The sequence below is a fragment of the Lonchura striata genome, chromosome 7 (assembly GCF_050655825.1).
Source record: "Lonchura striata isolate lonStrDom1 chromosome 7, ASM5065582v1, whole genome shotgun sequence".
In the NCBI taxonomy this organism is placed as follows: domain Eukaryota; kingdom Metazoa; phylum Chordata; class Aves; order Passeriformes; family Estrildidae; genus Lonchura; species Lonchura striata.
This window is the reverse complement of record NC_140709.1, coordinates 1,248,460-1,271,639: the sequence shown is the minus strand read 5'-3', so window position 1 is coordinate 1,271,639 and position 23,180 is coordinate 1,248,460. Positions and strand designations below refer to the sequence as shown.

The 23,180-nt window shown below is 49.2% G+C and overlaps 1 protein-coding gene across 6 annotated transcripts in view; it reads left to right on the top strand.

Annotated features, from left to right (window-relative positions):
• Positions 1-19,134, top strand: part of GALNT13 (polypeptide N-acetylgalactosaminyltransferase 13) — a 49,521-nt gene extending 30,387 nt beyond the window's left edge. For 2 of the 6 annotated variants that reach the window (XM_085584072.1, XM_085584073.1), the window contains exons 9-13: positions 1,057-1,237; positions 4,641-4,780; positions 6,966-7,064; positions 8,893-9,027; positions 17,187-18,131. In XM_085584072.1, coding sequence (XP_085440198.1) covers positions 1,057-1,237; positions 4,641-4,780; positions 6,966-7,064; positions 8,893-9,027; positions 17,187-17,327 — 696 coding nt within the window. In that variant the 3' untranslated portion in view covers positions 17,328-18,131. Of the gene's footprint in view, positions 1-1,056; positions 1,238-4,640; positions 4,781-6,965; positions 7,065-8,892; positions 9,028-11,164; positions 11,195-13,888; positions 15,309-17,186; positions 18,132-18,248 lie in introns of those variants that run through there. The other 4 variants (XR_014956435.1, XR_014956434.1, XR_014956433.1 and 1 more) reach the window with 4 other exon arrangements.
• The last annotated feature ends 4,046 nt before the right edge of the window (positions 19,135-23,180 follow it).

Below are 23,180 nucleotides of genomic sequence, written 5' to 3'. Positions count from 1 at the left end.
ACTCTGTGGATTTTGGGAAGAGCATGGAAATCCATTTAAAATTCTCCTTTTCTAGTTGTTTTCCATAGAATTCCTGTGCGGTGAAATGTGCTGTAAATTCCAGAGTGTCCTTTAAAAAGTCCTTTTTATTCCCATGCAACTCCTCCCAAGCATTCCCAACTGGATTTGAGCTGCTGCTCACCCAGGGGACCCAAATCCCACCCACTTCACCCTCACAATTCCCCTGAAATAATCCATGGGAATGGGAGCGAGCCTGGAGTGTGGCTGGGCCTGAGCTCTGTGGATTTTGGGGAAAAGCAGGAAAAATCCAGTTAAAATTGTTTTTATTCCTCCCTGGAATGTGGCTGGACCTGAGCTCCATGGATTTTTTGGGAAGAGCAGTGAAATCCAGTTAAAACTCTCTTTTCATAGCTCCTGTTTTCCATAGAATTCCTGTGTGGTGAAATATCCTGTAAATTCCAGGGTGCCCTTTAAAAAGCCAATTTTTTTTCCCATTCAGCTCCTCCCAAGCATTCCCAACTGGATTTGAGCTGCTGCTCACCCAGGAGACCCAAATCCCACCCACTTCACCCTCACAATTCCCCTGAAATTATCCATGGAAGTGGGAGCGAGCCTGGAGTGTGGCTGGGCCTGAGCTCTGTGGATTTTGGGGAAAAGCAGGAAAAATCCAGTTAAAATTGTTTTTATTCCTCCCTGGAATGTGGCTGGGCCTGAGCTCCATGGGTTTTTTGGGAAGAGCAGTGAAATCCAGTTAAAACTCTCTTTTCATAGCTCCTGTTTTCCATAGAATTCCTGTGCGGTGAAATATCCTGTAAATTCCAGAGTGCCCTTGAAAAAGCCAATATTTTTTTCCCATTCAACTACTCCCAAGCATTCCCGACTGGATTTGATCTGCTGCTCACCCAGGAGACCCAAACCCCACCCACTTCAACCCCACGTTTGTTGCCACCCAGGGCCAAATCCCGGAATTTTCCCGTGGGATCGCGGCTGCGGTGGGGACGCAGAGGGGGACGTTTGGGGCAGGATTCCCGCACGTTCCCCACGTTCCCGTTGCAGATCTGGCAGTGCGGAGGTTCCCTGGAGATCGTCACCTGCTCCCACGTGGGACACGTCTTCCGCAAGGCCACCCCCTACACCTTCCCGGGGGGCACCGGCCACGTCATCAACAAGAACAACCGGCGGCTGGCCGAGGTCTGGATGGACGACTTCAAGGATTTCTTCTACATCATCTCTCCCGGTGCGCCCCGATTCGTTTGGGGTGGATTGGATTTTATTTGGGATCGGCCCGCGGCGCGGAACGCTGCCCGGAAACGGGGAGCTGGGAATGGGAGGGGTCGTGGAGGTGTTTGGGTTGGAGAGGTTCTCCGAGATCTTTGAGTCCAACCGTTCCCAGTGCTGCCGTGTCCCGGTGCCACGTCCACTTTGGAATCCCTGCAGGGATGGGCACCCTTTCCATGGAGGAATTTCCCAAAATCCACCCTGAGCTCCCCTGGGCCAGCCTGAGGCTGTTCCCTCTCCTCCTGTCCCATTCCCTGGGATGATCCCAAATCCCCCCGGCTGTCCCCTCCTGGCAGGGAATTCCAGAGAGGGAAAAGATCCCTGGGGATCCTCCTTGGCTCCAGGCTGAGCCCCTTCCCAGCTCCCTCAGGAATTCTCCATTCCCTTCCCAGCTCCCTCAGGGATTCTCCATTCCCTTCCCAGCTCCCTCAGGGATTCTCCATTCCCTTCCCAGCTCCCTCAGGGATTCTCCATTCCCTTCCCATCTCCCTCAGGGATTCTCCATTCCCTTCCCAGCTCCCTTAGGGATTCTCCCTGAGCTCCCTGAGGGTTTTTCCAGGGATTCAAGATATCAGGAGCCAGCACTTAATCCCAGCTGGAAGGAATCTCTGGGATTCTGCTTGTGGAATCCCTCTTCTCCTGTGGGTGCACAGGATGTGCTCATAGAATATTCCTAATCCATCCCAGAAATCCCTCAAAAAGCTGGGAAATTTGAATTTTAAAAAGTCTGTGCTCACTTTAATGGCACCCAATAATGGTGTAAAATGTATATATATTTATGGTTCTCTCCCTTATGGATTTTGTCCCATCAATTTTAAGGAAGCTGTTCATTTAAAACAGGAAAATTGGGATGAAATGCCAGCCTGCTTTTTATATTTATTGTGTGGTTATTCCTTATATTTCCATAAGAAAAAACTGGTTTTCCATTCTGGAATGAGCCCAAATTATCTGGGATTTCGTGCTCCTAGAAGTGCCCTCTCCTCTTCCCAGTTATACATTCCCAGGATTTGATACAAAATTCCAACAGAGAACCCCTGGAGAAAATTAGATTGCATGGAAAGGGTGGAATTAGGTCACTGCCGCTGACAATTTTATAATCCAAAATTTCAGCCACGTGGAAGAATTTGGGAATAGTCTTTGTATTCCCTGATCTCTTCCCACGTTATTTATTAATATCTGTATTAATTAATAGGTAAAATATAATGAGATTGTTCCCCAGCACTGAGGAGCAAATGGAGGAGAAAGGGAAATAAAACTAACATTTTCATGGAAATTCTCCATAAAAAGAAGTAGGAAATAATATTTTTTTTTAAAAAATAGGACATTCCTAAATATAAAAAGTATTCCTAAATATTTTTGATCTGCTTTTTGATCCTTTTCCCTTTCTATTAATGAGGAAAATGGGGCTGTCTGGATAATTCTATGGGAGGACAAAGGGATTTGCTCTGTTGTCTGGCACAGCCTCATCCCCCAACTCCTCTGGGAGCTGATTCATTCCATTCCCCAGCCGAGATCCCGGGAGAGAGGAGCCAGGGGCTGCTCCCAGTGGGAAGCAGACTTCTCAGCATAATGAGGGGCACACCTCGTAATTACATCCCAAATTAAAAGTCTGGAGAGATCTGGTTCCCTGGGAAAATGGAATTCTGCTGGAGGAGAGCTCAGCTCTACAATTTGGGCTTTTGAGCATATTTTTAATTGGTGCCTTCTCCTGGTTTTGTGTGGATACCAGGAAAATCTCTATTGGTGCTGAGATGAGTCAGGAGCCAGAGTTTTTAATAAATCCAAGCTGGATTTAAAAAAAAAACCAGGAGAAAAGCAGTGAGGAAAACTCTCCTTTTGGGTTTAGTGTAACCCCACATTACCAAGGAATTGGAGGTTTCCTTGGGATGAGCCTGGCTCAGCAGCTCATGAGCCAAATCATCCAGGAGAGCCTCAGAAATCCCGGAAATCCTGGAGGTGCTTCAGATGGGATTAAAGGAAGCCCCTTTCTTAGGAAGGAAAGGAAATGGGTAAATCTGGAATCCAGGAGCTGCTGCGTGTGGGTCTGTCCCAGCTGGGGCCAGCTGAGGTTCAGGTGGTCCTGGGAGAGGAAACTGGGAGGGATTTTCCTCCTGAATCCCAGCAAATCCTCACAATTGTCAGGCTGCAAAAAAGGTTCTTTCCTGCCTGCGTGGGAGGCCAAAAAGTGGGATTGGGATTCTCTCCTGGAACACAAACTGTGCCCAAAATACTCCCTCCACAGCCACTGGTTTCCTTTTCCTTTTCCTTTTCCTTTTCCTTTTCCTTTTCCTTTTCCTTTTCCTTTTCCTTTTCCTTTTCCTTTTCCTTTTCCTTTTCCTTTTCCTTTTCCTTTTCCTTTTCCTTTTCCTTTTCCTTTTCCTTTTCCTTTTCCTTTTCCTTGTTTGATCTCCTCCCCTTTCCCCTTCCAGGGATGGTGAAGGTGGATTATGGAGATGTTTCCATTCCAGGGGAGGTGAAGGTGGATTATGGAGACGTTTCCATTCCAGGAGTGGTGAAGGTGGATTATGGAGATGTTTCCATTCCAGGAATGGTGAAGGTGGATTATGGAGACGTTTCCATTCCAGGGATGGTGAAGGTGGATTATGGAGGTGTTTCCATTCCAGGGATGGTGAAGGTGGATTATGGAGGTGTTTCCATTCCAGGGATGGTGAAGGTGGATTATGGAGACATTTCCATTCCAGGAATGGTGAAGGTGGATTATGGAGACGTTTCCATTCCAGGGATGGTGAAGGTGGATTATGGAGGTGTTTCCATTCCAGGGATGGTGAAGGTGGATTATGGAGATGTTTCCATCAGGAATGGTGAAGGTGGATTATGGAGACGTTTCCATTCCAGGAGTGGTGAAGGTGGATTATGGAGACGTTTCCATTGCAGGGATGGATAAGGTGGATTATGGAGACATTTCCATTCCAGGAGTGGTGAAGGTGGATTATGGAGATGTTTCCATTGCAGGGATGGTGAAGGTGGATTATGGAGATGTTTCCATCAGGGATGGTGAAGGTGGATTATGGAGACGTTTCCATTCCAGGAGTGGTGAAGGTGGATTATGGAGATGTTTCCATCAGGAATGGTGAAGGTGGATTATGGAGGTGTTTCCATTCCAGGGATGGTGAAGGTGGATTATGGAGACGTTTCCATTCCAGGAGTGGTGAAGGTGGATTATGGAGACGTTTCCATTCCAGGAGTGGTGAAGGTGGATTATGGAGATGTTTCCATTGCAGGGATGGTGAAGGTGGATTATGGAGACGTTCCCATCAGGAAAGCCCTGCAGGGGAGCTGGAGCAGCTCTGGGATCTTCCCCAAACAGGGATGTTTGATGGGCTCTTCTCTCACCATTGCAGGGGTGGTGAAGGTGGATTATGGAGATGTTTCCCTCAGGAAAGCCCTGCGGGAGAGGCTTGGCTGCAAACCCTTCTCCTGGTACCTGGAGAACGTCTACCCCGACTCGCAGATCCCACGGCGCTACTACTCCCTGGGAGAGGTACGGCCCTGCCCGGGAACGGCGGCACACGGGAAGGGAGCGGCCGGGAATTGCAGGAAACCAGGGAGTAAACAGACCAGGAATTGCAGGAAACCAGGAATTGCAGGAAACCAGGGAGTAAACAGACCAGGAATTGCAGGAAACCAGGAATTGCAGGAAACCAGGGAGTAAACAGACCAGGAATTACAGGAAACCAGGAATTGCAGGAAACCAGGGAGTAAAGAGACCAGGAATTGCAGGAAACCAGGGAGAAAACAGACCAGGAATTGCAGGAAACCAGGGAGAAAACAGACCAGGAATTGCAGGAAACCAGGAATTGCAGGAAACCAGGGAGTAAACAGACCAGGAATTGCACAAAACCAGGGAGTAAACAGACCAGGAATTGCAGGAAACCAGGAATTGCAGGAAACCAGGGAGCAAAGCAGACCAGGAATTGCACAAAACCAGGGAGTAAACAGACCAGGAATTGCAGGAAACCAGGGAGTAAAGAGACCAGGGATTGCAGGAAACCAGGGAGTAAACAGACCAGGAATTGCAGGAAACCAGGGAGTAAAGAGACCAGGAATTGCACAAAACCAGGAATTGCAGGAAACCAGGAGCAGGAAACCAGGAATTAAAGGAAACCAATACATGCAGGAAACCAGGGAGTAAAGCAGACCAGGAATTGCAGGAGATCAATCCATGCAGGAAACCAGTAGTACAACAAACCAGTAAGTAAAGCAAGAACTGGAAACCAGTAACTACAACACAGCAGGAAGTCTGGGAAAGCAGGAAAACCCAGGAATAAAGGAAACCAGTAAGAACTGGAAACCAGTAAGTCCTTTTTAAGGAGAAGTTGCTGTTCCAAACAGATTCCCTCTCCTTAAAAATCTCCCTTTAAATCGAGTGTCTGTTCCACGTGTTCACCAGCTAAATTTATCTCCCAAATGGAGCAGGAGATTGGAAGAGTGAAGTTTGGGATTAATATTTTGACATGATGAATATGCAGCCCTTGAGGGGAACCTTCCATCATCATTCGTTGCTTAGAAAGAGACTAGAAATGGCTTTTCTTGGATTTTTCTTTAAATAAATGTTTGTTCACTGAGTGTTTCCAGCCTGGAGCTGAGGGTCAGGGACATTCCCGGTAATCACAAGGTTCTGGGATCAGCAGAGCTGGAATTTCTTTGAAATTCAACAAATTCAGGGATAAAAATATTACACTGAGTCGTTCCTATGCTGCCTTTTAAAAGCTCTGGAATGGGTTGATTTGAGATGATGGAATAACAATCACAGGATTTGATGATGGAATAAAAACCCTGGAACAACACTCTGAGGAACAAATGGCTTTTTTTGACATGCAGGGAGGTGATTTTCCACTGAAATCTGCCATTGTAGGCAGGAATAAAAGGCACTGGAGGATTCCAGGTTTAATCCTGCCAAAATAAAGGGAAATTGGGGGTTTCCAGCAAGGAGAGGACTTGTCTAGGGAATGTCAAATAAAAATGGGATTGTGCCACGTTGTCAGGCTGGAAAATGGGATGAGGAAGGCAGAAAAAAGCCATTGAAACACCTGATCTGTGCAGTGTGGCCTCAGTTCCCATGGAAACTGCAGCTCAGGCAGGAGCTGGGAATTAAAGCCCTGCCTGGCTGTTCCAGTGGAGCAGGAAAAGGGAATTGCAGCCTCAAAGAGGAAAAGGGAATTGCAGCCTCAAAGCCCAGGAGCAGCAGAGAAACGGGGAATTTTTAATGCACTGGAAGTGCATTTTTGGGACGTTTTCCTCCTTTCAGAAGAGATTTGGGCAGGATTTGATCCATCCAAGCTGGAGCAGCATCCTTAGGCCATAAATGATCTATGTCCTGCTCTGGATGGCTCCTCCTGGGCTCAAATCCAAGGAAAAATGGTGCCAATCAAAGGTGGGCGGCACCTCCAAGTGCATTTCCCAAGTGGATATTTTGTTGTTCTCTGGACAAACAGGGAGAAAAATAATGGAGATTCTGGCGGATTTGGGATAATCATCCTGAATTCCCTCATGGCTTGGCATGGAATAGTGAGAGGTGGCCATGGATGAGCTCTGGGGCCACTTCCAACCCAGCCGTTCCCTGACTATTTGGGAATGTGATCTGTTCACAAATTGCAGTTTTCTGCACCAGTCTGGCAGGTCCAGGGAATCTTTTAAGGAATATTTCACTTTTTTCCTTTCTCCAGATCAGGAATGTTGAAACCAACCAGTGCTTGGACAACATGGGCCGCAAGGAGAATGAAAAAGTGGGATTTTTCAACTGCCACGGCATGGGAGGGAACCAGGTAAATAAAACCAGGGGAAAGTGGCCTGTTTGTCCAAGAATTCCTTCCGAATATTTTAAATATCTGTTTCAGTTCTATTTTAGATTTTGTGTGAAAGTAATATCCAAATAATCAATGAAAATTCCAAAATATTTTCAATTTCCAGCTGGAGGATTTTAAGAGGACTCAGCAATTTTTGTTCAATTTCAGCTCCAGATTTTGGGGGAATATTGGTGCGCATCCATGGAAAGTATCCCAGTGAATAAATTGAATAGAATCCTGCTGCCATTTAATAATAAATGTAACATTCCAGATGTTTAGGAAATGTGATCAGGAATTTGAATTTATATTCGTAAAAATGGAATGGATCCATCTGTTCTGAATGTGTGTAGGGAAAATAAATATCCAGGATATTCATGGAAGTTCATCCGTGGTCCTGGGGAGTTTCTTTTGGAGGGGAGAAGAAAAGTGGATGGAATTCTTGGGCTTGTGACCAACGGCTCTGGCTTAATTAGAACAAAATTTGCATATTCCAGTGGATATTCAAATTAGCATAGCTGCTCCAGATGGGGTTTGGGATGTAAATTTTAATTAAGGGAGTTTTAAGCATATTTTAAATCAACTCTATTTTAATGAATTAGAATTTTTAATTATTTCTGTGTAGAATTTTCCATGGTCACAATTCCCTGGCAGCTCTGGTATACCAGACCCCTGCTCCTGGCCACATTCCTGGTGGGAAAGGCTGGGATGATCCATGTTCCCATCCCTGATTTATCCTGGAGGTTCATCCCAACTCCTGCCACCTCCCCCTGCCACTTCCTCCATCCTCACCTCAGCTCGGCCTCATTTCGCTGCTTTTTGGCTTGGAAAACCTTTCCTTTCCCCTGAATTCCCATGGATTTCTCCAGGGGAAAACCTTCCCCTCAATTCCCATGGATTTCTCCAAGGGAAACCTTCCCCTTCCCTTGAATTCCCATGGATTTATCCAATGGAGAACCTTTCCTTTCCCCTGAATTTCCCATGGATTTCTCCAGGGGAAGACCTTCCCCTCAATTCCCATGGATTTCTCTGGGGGAAACCTTCCCCTGAATTCCCATGGATTTCTCCAAGGGAAAACCTTTCCTTTCCCCTGAATTTCCCATGGATTTCTCCAGGGGAAGACCTTCCCCTCAATTCCCTTGGATTTCTCCAAGGGAAACCTTTCCCTTCCCTTGAATTCCCATGGATTTCTCCAAGGGAAAACCTTTCCTTTCCCCTCAATTCCCATGGATTTCTCCAAGGGAAACCTTTCCCTTCCCTTGAATTCCCATGGATTTCTCCAAGGGAAAACCTTTCCTTTCCCCTCAATTCCCATGGATTTCTCCAAGGGAAACTTTCCCCTTTCCCTTGAATTCCCATAGATTTTTCCAAAGAAAACCTTCCCCTCAATTCTCATGGATTTCTCCAAGGGAAACCTTCTCCTTCCCTTGAATTTCATGGATTTCTCCAGGGGAAAACCTTTCCCTTCCCCTGAATTCTGATGGATTTCTCCAAGGGAAACCTTTCCCTTGCCCTCAATTCCCATGGATTTCTCAAGGGAAAACCTTTCCCTTGAATTTCCATGGATTTTTCCAAAGAAAACCTTGCCTTCAATTCCCATGGATTTCTCCAGGGGAAAACCTTTCCCTTGCCCTCAATTCCCATGGATTTCTCCGAGGACAGGCTCCATATCCTGAGCCAGCCCGGGATCGCTCCCAGAACTGGGGTGGAGGTTCCCAGGGCCAGGTTTGGAGTTCCCAGGGCCGAGTTTGGGATTCCCAGGGCCGGGTTTGGGTTCCCAGCCCTTTCCCAGCCCCGCTCTGTGTTCCAGGTGTTTTCCTACACGGCGGACAAGGAGATCCGCACGGACGACCTGTGCCTGGACGTGTCGCGGCTCAACGGCCCCGTCCTCATGCTCAAGTGCCACCACCTGAGGGGCAACCAGCTCTGGGAGTACGATGCCGAGGTATCCCGGGCCCGGGGGTGCTCCTGGGACAATCCCTGGATCCCTGAGGCTGGAAAATCCCTCCCAGCCCCATCAGCTCTGCCTGAACCCCACCCAGAGCCCTGAGTGCCACCTCCAGAATTCCTGGGACACCTCCAGGGATGGGCACCCCAACCTCCCTGGGCAGCCCCTGCCAAGGCCTGAGCATGCTTGCCAGGAAGAATTTTTCCCCCAAAATGCAAAAAATAGGATTTTAAGGACTTTCCTGGCTCCTTTTCTGTTGTTGGTGTGAGGGGTTTGGAGCTGTGGGGGAGCACAAAATGTTCTCTGCCAGAAGAGGCTGGGGCAGGGCCACCTCTGCTGCTGGGGTGGGATTGATGGATATTCCCTTCTGGGAAAAGCCTTGGGATTCTGGTGCTCAGGATCCCAGAAATGAGGCTGGAAAAGAGCTCCAAGATCCCAAAGTTCCAGCAGTGCCCCATGCCCACCCTGTCCCCGCCCAGAGCCCCGAGTGCCACCTCCAGAATTCCTGGGACACCTCCAGGGATGGGCACTCCAAACCTCCCAGTGCCAATCCCTGAGCCCCTTTCCATGGGGAAATTCCTGCTGCTGGAACACACACAGAGGTTCCAGTTCCAAGGAAATCCTGCTGGGATTCGCCCCATTCCGTGCTTCCATCTCAATTTACAATTAATTCCCACAGGGATTTCCATTCACCCTGAGTGCCACCTCCAGAATTCCTGGGACACCTCCAGGGATGGGGATCCAAACCTCCCTGGGCAGTGCCAATCCCTGAGCCCCTTTCCATGGGGAAATTCCTGCTGGTCCCACCCTGAGGCTGGAAAAGCCCTCCCAGCTCCAAGCTGTGCCCCAGCTCCACCTTGTCCCCAGCCCAGCCACATCCAGGAATTCCTTGGGCACCTCCACCCTTCCTGCCCGGAATGCCGGAATTCTTCCAATGAAATACACACAGGGAATGTGCTGGTTTTTCCCGTAAACTGAGCAGAATTTCCCAGGAATTGTGTAAAGCTCAGCTCGGCCATGAGATGGAGCTCCTAAAACAGGAATATTCCGTGTTTTTATGGCATCTCCAAGGCCTGGCTGCTTGTTCTGGAAAACATCCCAGTGCATTCCCTGTCCTTGGATTTATAGAGTAAAGCTTTTTATTGCCAATTTTCCTTGAAATATTCAGATTTCACCTGCACATTTTCTCTTTCATTTCATTATTGCCATTATTATATTTTTGTTAGTGTATTATTAACCTCCAAACATTCCTAACATCCAGGACGTTTTTCCCAAGAAAACAACCAGTTGTGATATTCCAATATTTTTCCCCCCACCAGAGAAACAATTGCAGGATATTTCCTGAATTCCTTGTATTAATTAATTTGATTTTCCAGTGGAATTACACTGATTTTTCTTTTCCTTGCTTATTCAGGCATTGCATGGAGGGATTTGGGGTGGTTTTTAGGAATTTTTAGGAATTCTGGCTTGGCAATGGACAACAGGGCCACAGCTGGACATGAAATAATCCTAAAAAGGGGTTTCTCTGAGGGATTTTCATGGAATTTTCACAATTTCATCCTATTATTTTCATAATTTTCTAATTTAATTTGTGGTATTGGAATATTGAATAAATTCCAGGCCCCCACGCCTGGTGATTCCTGTTGTGACATCCGGGGAAACCTCTGGATGTGGAGAGGGATGAGATCCTGGGACGTGGCACGCACGAAGGGACCCAGGGGAAAAATGAAGTTGGAAATGTGTCAGATCTGATAGGAAGGAGCTGAATTCCTCGTGGATGGATGGCGATGTCAGCATTTATTCCTGACAAATTCCGCAGGATTTACGCCTGACAGATCCCTCGGGGTTTATTCCAAGGCTGCCAGAGCTCCAGGAGCGTTTGGACAACGCTCCCAGGGACAGGATGGGATTGTTGGGATAACCTGGCAGGGCCAGGGCTTGGATCAATGATCCCTGTGGATCCCTTCCCGCTCAGAATTCCATGTTTTTTTCCTGGATAATTGCCACTGTTCGTCCCCAGTCGCGGTGTCCCTGCAAAGATGTGGAATTTCCATCCAGGGAGAGCTCAGGGGCTGCACAAAAAATGTTCCTTGGGTCACTGACTCCGCTTTCCTTCTGTCTTCCCTTCCCTCAGTATTTTGGGAAATGGGAGTATAACTTTGAGGTAAGTCTGGTGCAATCCCTGTGCCAAATCCCAATCCCTGGAATAGCTCCTGTAGCAGTGCCCCGGCTCGCTGCTTCTCCATAGCTGCTGCTCCAACATCCCAGAGCTTCCTGTCCCTGAGCCAGCCTGGGAGAGATGGGAATGTTCCCTTGGAGAAGGGAAGGATCCAGGCAGAGCTCAGAGCCCCGGGAATGTTCCCCTGGAGAAGGGAAGGATCCAGGCAGAGCTCAGAGCCCCGGGAATGTTCCCCTGGAGAAGGGAAGGATCCAGGCAGAGCTCAGAGCCCCGGGAATGTTCCCCTGGAGAAGGGAAGGATCCAGACAGAGCTCAGAGCCCCGGGAATGTTCCCCTGGAGAAGGGAAGTATCCAGGCAGAGCTCAGAGCCCCGGGAATGTTCCCCTGGAGAAGGGAAGGATCCAGGCAGAGCTCAGAGCCCCGGGAATGTTCCCCTGGAGAAGGGAAGGATCCAGGCAGAGCTCAGAGCCCCGGGAATGTTCCCCTGAAGAAGGGAAGGATCCAGGCAGAGCTCAGAGCCCCGGGAATGTTCCCCTGGAGAAGGGAAGGATCCAGGCAGAGCTCAGAGCCCCGGGAATGTTCCCCTGGAGAAGGGAAGGATCCAGGCAGAGCTCAGAGCCCTGGGAATGTTCCCCTGGAGAAGGGAAGGATCCAGGCAGAGCTCAGAGCCCCTGGCAGGGCCTGAAGGGCTCCAGGAGAGCTGGAGAGGGACTGGGGACAAGGATGGAGGGACAGGAGCCAGGGAATGGCTCCCACTGCCAGAGGGCGGGGATGGCTGGGAGATTGGGAATTGGGAATTCCTGGCTGGGCTGGAATTCCCAGAGCAGCTGGGGCTGCCCTGGATCCCTGGAAATGTCCCAGGCCAGGCTGGAGCAGCCTGGGAGGGGTCCCTGCCCATGGCAGGGGGGGTTGGGATGGGATTTAATGTCTTTCCATCCCAAACCATCCCATGAATCGTGTACCAGGAAAAGCCTGCTCAAATTCTGGTGTTCAGGTTTATCCCCATGTGAGGAATCCACCACCTTTGGGTATTTCCTATTTCCAGAGGGAGAATTCCAAGTCCTGACTGATGGAGCTCTGCTTTCCCTGGAAGGGTTCACGGACAGGAGGGAACAGGGAATGCTGATCCAGCACTGCTGTCCCTGCCCCTGACTCCAAGTGACATTTTAGGGACACTTGACTCTGGTATTTTTAGTTCCTCCTTTATCCTCACGTCACTTTTTCCATTCCCAAGCCAAAATCATGGAAAAGGAGCGGGTGAGGGATGTGGGAAGAGCATTCCAGCTGCTCCAGCCCTCAGTGATAGGGTGACAGTGGGAAGAATTTAGGGAATTGGGAGCTCCCCTTCATCTCACCCCTCCTGGAATTGGCACCAGAAAGGAAAAGCTGGAATTGTGGAGAAAAACCACCTCATAAATGTTTAATGAATTCTGGTTTTAATTGGGTAATTCCCAAGTGGAGTTCAGGGTGGTTTGTGCAGGAAAAACCCCAGCTGTTCCCAGATCTTTCCAGTGGGGATCACAGCCATCCAAAGGGTTGGAGCCACACTCCATGAGGGATCTTGGGAATGCTCTCAAGAGCAGGGAGGAAATTTTGGGATATTTGTGCGGAACAAAACCCACTTCTGCCTGGATCTTCCCAATGGGGAATTGCAGCAATCCGAGGGGTTGGAGAGGCAGGACTGGGAGCCACAACCTGCTCTGGATCACGGGAACGCTCTCAAGAGCAAGGTAGAAGTTTTGGAATATTTCTGATAGGAAAATTCCGTCTCTGCTTGGATCTTTCCAGCAGGGAATTGCAGCAATCCAAGGGTAGGGAGACAGGGACTGGGAGTCACAAATTGCTCTGCATCATGGGAATACTCTCAAGAGCAAGGTGGAACTTTTGGGTTATTTCTAGGAAAACCCCATCTCCACCTGGATGTTCCCAGCAGAGAATAGCAGCAATTCAAGGGTAGGGACAATGAGCCACAATCCAGTTGGGATCATGGAAATGCTGTCAAGAGCAAGGTGGAAGTTTTGGGATATTTCTGCTGGGAAAATCCCATCTCCCCCTGAATGTTCCCAGCTGGGAATTGCAGCAATCCAAGGGTAGGGAGAACAACCTACTCTGGATCATGGGAACACTCTCAAGAGCAAGGTGGAAATTTTGGGATATTTCTGCTGGGAAAACTCCATCTCTGCTTGGATTTTTCCAGCAGGGAATTGCAGCAATCCGAGGGTAGGGAGAATGGGATTGGGAACCACAATCCACTCTGGATCATGGAAATGCTCTCAAGAGCAAGGTGGAATTTTTGGGGTATTTCTGCTAAGAAAACCCCATCTCCACCTGGATGTTCCCAGCAGGGAATTGCAGCAATCCGAGGGTAGGGAGAACAATCCACTCTGGATCCCAGGAACGCTCTCAAGAGCAGGGAGGAGATTTTGGGATATTTCTAGAAAAACTCCATCTCTGCTTGGATCCTTCCAGCGGGGAATTGCAGCAATCCAAGGGTAGGAGAACAATCCACTCTGGATCCCAGGAACGCTCCCAAGAGCCGGGAGGAGATTTTTTGCGCCACTCGATCCCAGCCCACGAGCCTTTCCCTCCGGCCATCCCGGCTTATCCGCGGCGCGTTCCCAGCCCGTTCTCCGGCGGCCGTTCCCGGTTTATTCCCGCCGAGCGTTCCCGCTTTTCCAGAGGCGCACGTTCCTGCACATCATCACGCAGTCATGCCTGACGCTGGGCAGGCTGGAGGACGGCTCGCAGGGCCCCACGGTGGAGGCGTGCGACGGGAGCGCGCGGCAGAGCTGGATCCTCCGCAACTCCTCCCGCCGGGAAATATTCCGGAGGGTTTACTCCAGCCCCACCGATTATTTCCTGTAGGGCAGCCAGGACTGCGAGGAAATCTAGGACGTGGTAAGGAATTCCTACGGAATCTTCCCGCTCCGCTGGAGGAGCTCGGCGGAGTCTCTGTCTCGTTTTATTTTTGGAGTAGAACATCTGTTCTTTCCATTTTTTGGTCTTTGAATTTTTTGGTCTTTGAATTTTTTTTGTTCTTTAAATTTTTTGTTCTCTAAATTTTCTTTCGGCCGCTGTGGAAATGGTCGTTTTTCACGGAACCCGTAGACCTTCAGGGAGTTTTGCGGGAATTTTTTGAAAGACGTTTTTCACGCGGTTTTCGTCGCTTCATGTCAATTTTCATACAGTTCGCATGAAATTGTTCCTAAAAAATTCATAACATTTTGATCAAATCCTCATGGATATTTTGTAGCATTTTCATGGATATTCTGTAGAATTTTCATACAACATTCCTAGAATTTTTCCTATCATTTTCATACCATTATCTCATAGAATTTTTTGTGGAATTTTCATGGAAAGTTGATAGAATTTTTTGTAGAACTTTGATAGAATTTTTTGTAGATCTTTAATAGAATTTTCACAAAATCTAATATTGTTTAGTAGAATTTTCGTATCATTTAAAAGAATTTTTCATGCCAATTTTTTCTATAAAACAAGACAGAAGATGATCTTATAGCTGTAGGATACAATGGATGTTTAATGTTAGTTCTTAGCTTTTAGTAAGTGTTAGTTACTAGTAATTATTGGTCTTAATTATTGTTAGTTTTGATTAATTTTGGACGAATTAAACTCCCTTGATCCCTTCCTGTTACCGTGATTGTTCCAGTCTGCAGGAGCTGAAGATTTAATTCCTATTCCAAGACATAAAACTAATTCCAGTTGCAAAATATTCTCTCAAAAAGGTTCAGCTTTCCCACAGATTTTTCCATAGTTTTTTCCTAGATTTTTCCTGGAATTTGATTTTTTAAATAGATTTTTTTCCTCGAATTTTCCTGAAAATCTTCCTATACCTTGGAGTAGCACAAGGGGATGGGTGGTAAGAAAAACAAATTCCTTGTTGGAATTTCTCACCAGTTTAGTTGGAACATCAGGGAAAAAATCTTTATACATATATATATATATATATATATACATACACACACATATATTTAAAATTTTATATATATGTGTATACATTTTATATTTTTTATTTCTATATAAAATTAAAATATATAAAACTATAATATATATGAATTTACACTCATAAATGCCCATATATATTTATTATATATAATATATATAAATAATATATAATTATATATTATATAATATATATAATTATTAAATAAACATACTGCTATATTTTTCAGTAAATATAATATTATAGAAATATTATAAATAATGAATAGAAATTATGTTTATTAGCTGTGAGAGCATCAGATTCTTGTGAAAATTATTCCTGATTTCCTTCAGTTAAGAGTATTATTATATTATTTTAATTTATATTTTATATTATTCTGTGCTATATTATTTTTATAGAGCACATTTTATACTATTCTAGATTATATAATTTAATCTATTTTTAGTCCCTTAAACTTTGTATTCTATATTATTTTTATATTTGTTTATATTGTACATAATTTAACTTATAGTAATCTATATTATATTATTGAATATATTATTTAATATTATCTATAATCTTACATTTTATATTAATTAGTATTATTTTTTCTATAATTTATCTATTTTATATATTTTTAAAAATATTATATCGATATTCATCCTCCTGGGCGAGCTCAAGCCCTCAAGCAGCTCCAGCCCCTCTATCCCTGAGGAGATCCCGAGGTTTGACATCAGCCTGGGCTGTTTGGGATGAATGTTGGGATTAATTCCTCCTTTCTCCCCTCTCCTGAGGGCTCCAGGATTTTCCTGCCCGTCCTGGTTTTCCCTGTTTGTTCCCTTGCCATAGGATCGGGCTCTGCTCCAGGGGATGATCGGCAGGCAGGATTTCCACCCTGGAATTCCCCATTCCCGGGGTTCTTGGGAGAGCTGGGGATGTTCCCCTGGAGAAGGGAAGGATCCAGGCAGAGCTCAGAGCCCCGGGAATGTTCCCCTGGAGAAGGGAAGGATCCAGGCAGAGCTCAGAGCCCCGGGAATGTTCCCCTGGAGAAGGGAAGGATCCAGGCAGAGCTCAGAGCCCCGGGAATGTTCCCCTGGAGAAGGGAAGGATCCAGGCAGAGCTCAGAGCCCCGGGAATGTTCCCCTGGAGAAGGGAAGGATCCAGGCAGAGCTCAGAGCTCCGGGAATGTTCCCCTGGAGAAGGGAAGGATCCAGGCAGAGCTCAGAGCCCCGGGAATGTTCCCCTGGAGAAGGGAAGGATCCAGGCAGAGCTCAGAGCCCCGGGAATGTTCCCCTGGAGAAGGGAAGGATCCAGGGAATCCTCAGAGACCTTCCAGGGCTCCAGGAGAGCTGGAGAGAGACTGGGGATGGATGGGATACTGGGAATTGGGAATTCCTGACTGGGAGGGGAGGCACAATCCCAGGGAATGGTGGTCAGAACGCTCCCAGCTCAGCTGGGACTGAGCCTCTCTGGTGTTATTTAAGAACAGAATTCCCTGTTTAACTTCCCGGGATTTCTCTGGGCATTTGTTCTCCCCGTGGAACAGGTGGTGTTTTCTTCCTTCCAATTCATTTTGTGTCCCTCTAATTCTCCCACCCCATGGAAATGTGGGATCCGAAGGGGTGTCCGGGAAGGAGAACAGGAGTGTTTCCATGGAATACTGAGCAAATACCTTCCCATCAGCAGCAATTCCTTTTCTGCTCCCAAACATCCCACATGTCCGTGGCCATGGGGACCAAACTCCTCTGTCCAACAGCTGTACCTTGGAAATTCACAATTTCCTTGGAAATTCACGATTTCCTTGGAAATTCACGATTTCCTTGGAATTATTCTCCCTTTGCTGAGGGCTTTGTTGGCTCAGCGGAGGGAGGAGCAGGAATTTGGTGGGACGCACTGGGGATGTCCTGGAGCTCCAGGAGATTCCCGGTGCTCCACGTTACCAAACCAGGCCTGGAATGCCAGGGAATCACATTCCCCGGCTGGAATTCCATCGGAAGGCCGTCTTTCATCGGGAATTGTGTGTCCCCTCCCTTGCAGAAGCTCACCCTGAGGCACCTGAACAGCAACCAGTGCCTGGCGGAGCCGTCGGCCGAGGAGCGGCTGGTGCCCACCATGCGCGAGTGCGGCGGCGGCCGCGCCCAGCAGTGGCTGCTGCGCAACGCGACCCTGGGGCCCTGAATCCGCCCTCGTCCCGCTGCTCCGGCTTCTCCCGCCGCCCCGGCCCGGCCGCCCGCGGGCTCCTGCTGCCGCCGGCCCCGGGGCTCCTCCGCGCGCCCCGAGACCTGCGGCGCCCACGCCAGCGGGCTCCAGATTCCAGAGGCAGCGGCTGGCCGCGGGGAAGTTGGATATGGAGGTGTCGCTGTCACTCCAGATTCCAGAGGCACTGACCTTGGAGAAATTTGGATATGGAGGAGTTGCTGTCACTCCAGATTCCAGAGGCACTGACCTCAGAGAAGTTGGGATATGGAGGTGTCACTGTCACTCCAGAGATTCCAGAGGCACTGACCTTGGAGAAGCTGGATATGGAAGAGTTGCTGTCACTCCAGAGATTCCAGAGGCACTGACCTTGGAGAAGTTGGGATATGGAGGTGTCACTGTCACTCCAGATTCCAGAGGCACTGACCTCGGAGAAGTTGGGATTTGGAGGTGTCACTGTCACTCCAGAGATTCCAGAGGCACTGACCTTGGAGAAGCTGGATATGGAAGAGTTGCTGTTACTCCAGATTCCAGAGGCACTGATCTTGGAGAAATTTGGATATGGAGGTGTCACTGTCACTCCAGAGATTCCAGAGGGACTGACCTCAGAGAAGTTGGGATATGGAGGTGTTGCTGTCACTCCAGATTCCAGAGGCACTGGCTGACCTCAGAGAAGTTGGGATATGGAGGTGTTGCTGTCACTCCAGAGATTCCAGAGGCAACCACTGACCTTGGAGAAGTTGGGATATGGAGGTGTCACTGTCACTCCAGATTCCAGAGACAGTGTCTGACCTTGGAGAAGTTGGATATGGAGGAGTTGCTGTCACTCCAGATTCCAGAGGCAGCAGCTGGCCTTGGAGAAGCTGGGATATGGAGGTGTCACTGTCACTCCAGATTCCAGAGGCAGCCACTGACCTCGGAGAAGTTGGGATGTGGCACTGGGAGCCATCCTGGGAGCTGTGGCCCGAGCTGATGGGATGTGCTGGGCTCTCCTGGAGAGGATCCTGGAAGAATATCCTGGAAGAATATCCTGGAGGATCTTGGGTGGTCTCTCATGCCCTGTGGGATTTGCCATCACCAAAACTTCCTGGGTTGTGCTGGGAAAAACCAGGATCCGGTGCTGGGAAAACCAGGCCAGGACTGCGCTTCTGCAGGAGCTCCAGCAGATTCCAACAGGAATTCCCACAGGGGACATGGGACTGCCGAGGGGAAGGAGTGACGCTGGTGGGACCTCGGAGTGGCACGGAGGGAGCTGTCCCCTCCTTCCATGGCGATGGAGCTGTCCAAAGCTGATCCCTCTGGAGCTTGGAGTCTCCATCCCTCCATCCCAACACATCCGTGATTCCCAGCACCCCACCAGGCCACAGGCACAGCTCCGTCCCCGGATCCACCCCCAGCTCTGCCTCCAGGTGTTCCCCCTCCTGGAGGAATCCCAGAGCTCCTTTCTGCCTCTGGGAATTTCAGGAGTTTCAGGAATTTGGGGGTTCAGTCCTTTTGTGGGTATGGCCCTGCTGGCGCTGGGAGCTGCTCCCTGCTGGGATGTGGGGACAGGGACATTCCTGGAAAGTGCTGGGGACATTCCTTTGGGAGCCACCCCAAATGCAGCTGTGGCTCTCTGGGCTGGGAGTTTGGGAATTCTCGCTGCCCAGAGGGTTTGGGAGACTGAAATCCCAGGGCAGCGGGATCCCAGCACGGGTAAGCGGGGAAATATTTCCCAGGATTTCCCTGGCAATTCCCAAAAATCTCTGTAAAATGCTCTGGGTGATTAAAAATGCCGGTATTTTCTGTATCTGCTCTGGTGGCTCTGGATTCATCCCGCGTTTCTGGGTGGAGAAAATGACAGAGGATGTTTGCTGGGAACTGAGCAGGAGGGAGAAAGGGAAAGGGATTGCTGGAATATCCCGGACTAACTCGGATTTGGGCTCATCTCCAGCCTCCTGCCCAAATATTCCTGCTCCTCCTCCTCCAGTTACCCCAAAAATACAAAAGGTGGTTTAAAAGATCCCCTTAAAAAGGGCGAGGTTTCGTTCTGCTTGGTAAAAGGAGCAGGAAAACATCAGGATCAAACTTAAAGAGGAATTTCCATGCAGGAAAAGAGGAATCCGGTATTTATTCCATCTCCTCCCGCAGGGTTTGGGCACAGCACAGCCCCGGGGGGGTCCCGAGGCCGGGAATTCGGGCTGGGCTGGGAAGGAGGAGGGGGGGAAGGTCCTGGGGACGGTGGGGGAGGGCAGTGGCACTTCCCTGGGAACAGCCCTGCTCCAAAGGGGGACAGCTCCACATTCCCAGCACTGCCCTGTCCCATCCCAAGGCTCCTCGGTGTCGGAGCCGGAGCTGTTTGCAGAATTAGAATTTTATAAACAGAATTTCTATATTCATATATAATTTTGTAATTCACCCTACACTGCTGCAGGGCCCTTCAATCAATCAGATCACAAAAGGGCTAATTAATAACTCATCCAATGAGATTCCCCACATCCAGAGTTGCTTCCTTGTCCAAAAAAACCATGGAAAAACACCAACTAAAATCCCTTTTCTCAGTAATTCCCTGTTCCAGGTTGTCCCTGCAGGTCTGGGGGGTTGGAGCTGCAGGTGACACCAAACCCTGGCGAGGCCCAACCTCCCCTGCTGGTAATTAAAGCCTTTAGAGTAATTAACTGCTCCTGTTAATGATGGGCTGTGGAGCCTGGGAATGAATCACCCAATAATCCCTTTGGGAGGGATGAATGCCGGCCCGGTATTTCCCCTTTTTTCTTTTGGAATTTCTCAGAAATGTTAGTAATTAGGATTGACAGAAAATTACAGAGAGGGAGCCAACCTCCATCTCATTTCCCTGGAAATCTGATTTATCCCTTTTTTTTTAGGATTTATTTAAGGGATTTAGGGATTCATCCCCCTTAGGATATTTTTGAGGTCAGGAAAATCCTGGTACTGTTGCCATGACCACCTGCTCCAACTCCCATTTCAAACTGGAAATGATTTTTCCAAGGGAAAACAGCAGGACCTGCCCTCAATCCACATGCAGTGGGATTGGAAGAGACAGCTCTGGGAATATCTGTTAATTCAGGGAATAAATAATTCATCCCATCATTTTATCTGTCATCATCCCCACACCAGCTAAAGCCTGGGAAAGCCTCGAGGTGCTGAATTCAGGGAATTGCAGGTAAGAGATGGAATTGCAGGAAAAGGAGCTCCAGAGGAAACTCCTGCCCCTTAAGGGGAGTTTAAATGGATCTAAACACGGACCTGGGATGGGAAACCTCACCCGGAACGTTCAGCTGGGACGGATCCCGGCACGGGAGGTTGGATTTGTGGGATGTTCAGCACAAGGAGGATGTGGAGATGCTGGAGAGTCCCGAGGAGGCCATGGAAAGGATCCAGGCAGAGCTCAGAGCCCCGGGAATGTTCCCCTGGAGAAGGGAAGGATCCAGGCAGAGCTCAGAGCCCCGGGAATGTTCCCCTGGAGAAGGGAAGGATCCAGGCAGAGCTCAGAGCCCCGGGAATGTTCCCCTGGAGAAGGGAAGGATCCAGGCAGAGCTCAGAGCCCCGGGAATGTTCCCCTGGAGAAGGGAAGGATCCAGGCAGAGCTCAGAGCCCCTGGCAGGGCCTGAAGGGCTCCAGGAGAGCTGGAGAGGGACTGGGGACAAGGGATGGAGGGACAGGAGCCAGGGAATGGCTCCCACTGCCAGAGGGCAGGGATGGCTGGGAGATTGGGAATTGGGAATTCCTGGCTGGGCTGGAATTCCCAGAGCAGCTGAGCTGTCCTGCCAGCAGGAGCCTTTGGTGACCCTGTTCCATGTCCACCATTCCCTCCCCACTCCCCCTATTCCCCCCATCCCAGCCCGGCTGGCAGAACGTGCTGGGAATGCCGGGAATCTCTCATCCCCCTAAAAGCAAGGATGATTTTAATTGCAGTAATTACAGGGAATGGCTCCCCTTGGATTGTCACTGTCACACCGGGATGGATCACAGGGAATCTTTGCCCAATTCCAGCCCAGGGAGAGGCCTCTGGGAAAACAGGAGCGATGAGGAAGGAGAAATAGGAGAGAGGAAGCTGGCAAGGCTGCTGGATCTGTGAGCCACGAGGGTTCTGGCAGCGTGGCCAGAGTTAGCCAGAGTCTGGGATGAATTCCATAAAAAATTTCCTTTAATCGGGTGGGGAAATTAACAGGCATTGTGTCAATCACAGGAAAAAAGAGTGGGGAACAGGAGAAATTTGGAATATAAAACAGAAAAGGGAGAAACTAAATGAATTTTCTGGGAAAAAAATAGAATATTTTTCTATTTCTGAATATAATAGAAATGCAGTGGCAAGAAAATCCCTGGGGATCAGTTCTGAGGGAGGTGATGGTTGAAAAACGAGGTGTGGCAGGGCTTTATCCCATGGTTAAAGCCACCAATCCCAGTTTTTTCTGGAGCTGATGGTGGCAGTCCGGAGCAGCAGGAGCAGGAGGGGGTGAGGAGCACCCTTGGGTGCAGTCTGGCCCTTCAGAGCATCACCAGCTCCCTTCCCACCCAAACTGCTCCATCATTCCCTGGGCATTTATCCACAGTTTTGGGCTGATTTCCTGCTCCCCGGCAGTTCTGGGGCAGAGCTGAGCTTTGTGGCTTCTCCTGGGGCATTTCTTCCCGGGTGGAAGGGGCTGGTCCCCTCCGGGTCCCCTCTGGGTCCTGGCAGTGCCCTGTGGCGGCCGTGGGCACCAAAACACCTCAAAAACCTGACACAGAATGCAGTGACGCTAAAAACGGGATAAAGGGGAGTGGAATGGAGTGGAATGGAATGGAATGGAGTGGAGTGGAGTGGAGTGGAATGGAGTGGAATGGGATGGAGTGGAGTGGAGTGGAGTGGAATGGAATGGAATGGAATGGAATGGAATGGAATGGAATGGAATGGAATGGAATGGAGTGGAGTGGAGTGGAGTGGAATGGAATGGAGTGGAATGGAGTGGAGTGGAATGGAGTGGAATGGAATGGAATGGAATGGAATGGAATGGAATGGAATGGAATGGAATGGAATGGAATGGAATGGAGTGGAGTGGAATGGAATGGAGTGGAATGGAATGGAATGGAATGGAATGGAATGGAATGGAATGGAATGGAATGGAATGGAATGGAATGGAATGGAGTGGAATGGAATGGAGTGGAATGGAGTGGAGTGGAATGGAGTGGAGTGGAATGGAATGGAATGGAATGGAGTGGAGTGGAATGGAATGGAGTGGAATAGAAATAGAATATAATAGAAACAGAAACAGAAATAGAAATAAAATATAACAGAAATAGAAATAGAAATAGAAATAGAAATAGAATAGAATAGAATAGAATAGAATAGAATAGAATAGAATAGAATAGAATAGAATAGAATAGAATAGAATAGAATAACAGCGCCCGACCTCCCCTCGGCCCCTCCCGGCTGGTTCTGCGGGAGCTGGAGCCCCTCCAAGGGAGAAGGAGGAGGAGGAGGGATGGTGCCCCGGGGGAGGAAGATGAGCGGAGGATGCTGGGGGGAGGATGAAGGGGAGGATGAGGATGCGGAGGGCGGGATGTGCGCGGGGTCGCTGCGCGCTGGGACGCGCAGGGTCAGAGGGGCGGGCGCAGGTGTGGAGCGCGGATGCAGAGGCGGTGCGGGAGGAGGAGCGGCGCTGCGCGGGGCGCTGCGCGGGGCGGTGCGGGAGGAGTGGCGGTGCGGGAGGAGGAGTGGCGCTGCGCGGGGCGGTGCTGCCCTGCCCGGGGCCGCTGCCGGCGGCTCCGCGTGGGAGGCGGCGGCGCCGGGCGGAGGCTCCGCGGCCGCGGAGCGGCGGGGCCGGGCGGGCTGCGCGGGGCTGCGCGGGGCTGAGC